The following is a 2,277-nucleotide window of genomic DNA, read 5'->3' as shown; positions in this document are numbered from 1 at the left end:
GTAATGGCTATGTCACTGGACTCCCACGTAGTCTACCACGGTTCACGTCCCAGACCCAATAGCTTAAAACTCACTGGGCGCGTGTGTGTGCGTGCCCAAGATCCCGAGAGGAGAATGGAGGAGAAGGGATTGCGATGTGGCCATCTCCCCTGGGAAGTGATTTCTTGCTTTTTGTCTCTACGTCTCTCTCTGTCTGTCGGATGAGAGCATGTGCCCTGTAGCAAAAACCTCTCTCAAAAAAAAAAATAAATAAAATAAGGACCAGCAGTTAGCGTAATGGCTATGTCACTGGACTCCCACGTAGTCTACCACGGTTCACGTCCCAGACCCAATAGCTTAAAACTCACTGGGCGCGCGTGTGTGCGTGCACACGATCCCGCGCCAAGATCCCGAGAGGAGAATGGAGGAGAAGGGATTGCGGCGTGACCATCCCCCCTGGGGGGTGATTTCTCACTTTCTGTCTCTCTGTCTGTCGGGTGAGTGCATGCGCCCTATAGCAAAAACCTCTCAAAAAAAAGAAAATGTATATATATACATATGTGTGTGTGTGTGTGTGTGTGTGTGTGTGTAGTAATTCTTGAAAGAAAAAAAAAGAAAATAGGTGTTCTAGTCTGTTCTACTGCTAATTACAGAAAATACCCGAGTCTGGATAATTAGCGGAAACAGGTTTTATTTGTTCACCCGTGGCTGGGAGGCCCAGGCCCCGGCTGAACCTCTGGCGGCACCACTGTGTGTGCGAGGGCCAGGAGGTGGTCTGTGCTCTGTGTGTCCCGTCTGGTCTCACCTCCGTCCTGACAGGCCACCAGGAGTGGATCTCAGGGACCCACCCAAATCACTTAATCACACCTAAGGCCCCACCTTTCAGGCTATGAAGGCAGACGGTTCCCCTTAATCCTTCACAGCACGTCCAGGTTCTAACACGGGAATGCTGGGGGCACGCCCCATCATAGTGAGGAGGGTGGATGAAACTCACTTTCTTACACCCAGAAACAAAGACAGACCAGAAGCCAAGTCGAGAGCTGCTGAGTTTTATTGGCAATGAGCATGGGACAGCAGGACTGGGCGGCCGAGTGGGTGGCGACTCAGCTCAGCATGGGGCAGGGGAGGCTTCCTTCTCAGACTTCCAGCTCCGGGCTCCTCGTGCAGCACCCTAAGGCCCCTGCGATCCAGGGTTCCGAGGACGAGGGGAGCCGGCTGCAAGGTCCCAGGAAGAGCCAGGACGGAGAGCTCCGGGAGCAAGCTGACCGTTGGTGCCTGGGTATTGAATACTCCCCCAGCTGGTACCGGGGTACGGGCGAATCGCTCCCCAGCCGCCTCCTGGGTATTGGCTCAGAGACCCCCAGCCACCTCCTGGGTATCGATTAATGTTCCCCCAGGGGTTGCCTGGAAACGGATTATTGATACCCCAGACTCCCCCAGGGAGTGGCATGGGCCTCGTTCCCCACCCTGTCCCAGGTCCGCCGCCTCCCCAGGACACACTGGGACGCAGGACCCCCCAGGGGTGACCAGGCAGAACCCTGTGGATGAGAGGCCAGGGTGGGCGTTGGGCAAGGATTTTTCCTTTGGCTCCCAGCAAATTAGCTCGGGGTGCCCGTCCAGGCTCCGAGCCCTGGTAAAGGAGTGCAGCCTCAGATGGAGGGCCCTCGGGGTGTGCCGAGAACATCACAGGCAGAGGGCCCCCCTCAGGGGGGCTGGCTGGGCTGGAAAGGTAAACCACCCTTTGGGGCAGTGAAGGCACTTCCCCTAGGAGGGCCTCAGCTGGAGCAGCCATCGCCTGCCAAGGGCCCGCAGAGGGCCAGGAGTCCACCACGGGCAGCCCCCCAGAGGGAGGCCAGGTCTGTGGCCCGGAACCTCCTGCAGGGCGGGCGTCTGGTGGAAGGTCATTGAGCCCCAGAGGAGCCCTCACTAAATCGTTAGGCTCAGGGTCTAGCCTGGGCTGAGGATGCTCAGAGTTCAAGGGCCCCGTCAGGGAAGGCTGTCCAAGCAGAGACACAGCAGGCCCCGAGTTTGGGGGTGCTTTCCCCTCCACCGTCCCGATGCTCCGGGCCAGGAGACCTGAAGGAAAGAGAAGGTAAAGCAAGAAGCGGCTCAGACGCCTGGGCCCAGCGCCCTCCCTTCCCTCGTCCCTTCCCTTCACTCAGGGACCCACATGTCCCAGCTCCTCAGGGGTCCCGGTCCCTCCTGTGCAAGGGTCAGGGACAGCCCCGTACCTGGGAGGTGCAGACAGACCAGGAGCAGGCCCAGGGGAGCCCGGCTCCCTGCCACGCAGCTCTGCAT

The 2,277-nt window shown here is 58.7% G+C and overlaps 1 protein-coding gene across 1 annotated transcript; it reads right to left on the bottom strand.

Annotated features, from left to right (window-relative positions):
- Nucleotides 1–1,028: 1,028 nt before the first annotated feature.
- CUNH6orf15 (chromosome unknown C6orf15 homolog) lies at nucleotides 1,029–2,277 on the bottom strand. Its single transcript, XM_006146302.1, has 2 exons — nucleotides 2,211–2,277; nucleotides 1,029–2,055 (listed from the first exon to the last, which is right to left on the bottom strand). Exons 1-2 carry the CDS (start codon nucleotides 2,275–2,277, stop codon nucleotides 1,151–1,153), a joined length of 972 nt encoding a protein of 323 aa, XP_006146364.1. The 3' UTR covers nucleotides 1,029–1,150.

This window comes from Tupaia chinensis, unplaced genomic scaffold (genome assembly GCF_000334495.1).
Source record: "Tupaia chinensis unplaced genomic scaffold, TupChi_1.0 Scaffold000176_1, whole genome shotgun sequence".
Classification (NCBI taxonomy): Eukaryota; Metazoa; Chordata; class Mammalia; order Scandentia; family Tupaiidae; genus Tupaia; species Tupaia belangeri.
Note: the sequence above shows the minus strand (reverse complement) of the source record. Positions and strands in the feature narration are given on the sequence as shown.

Excerpts from the sequence above, each read along its gene's own strand:
- CUNH6orf15 (XM_006146302.1), bottom strand. The coding sequence starts at position 2,277 with ATGCAGAGCTGCGTGGCAGGGAGCCGGGCTCCCCTGGGCCTGCTCCTG. Across the intron at positions 2,056-2,210 it reads GGTCTGTCTGCACCTCCCAG|GTCTCCTGGCCCGGAGCATC; the intron begins GTACGGGGCTGT and ends TCTTTCCTTCAG.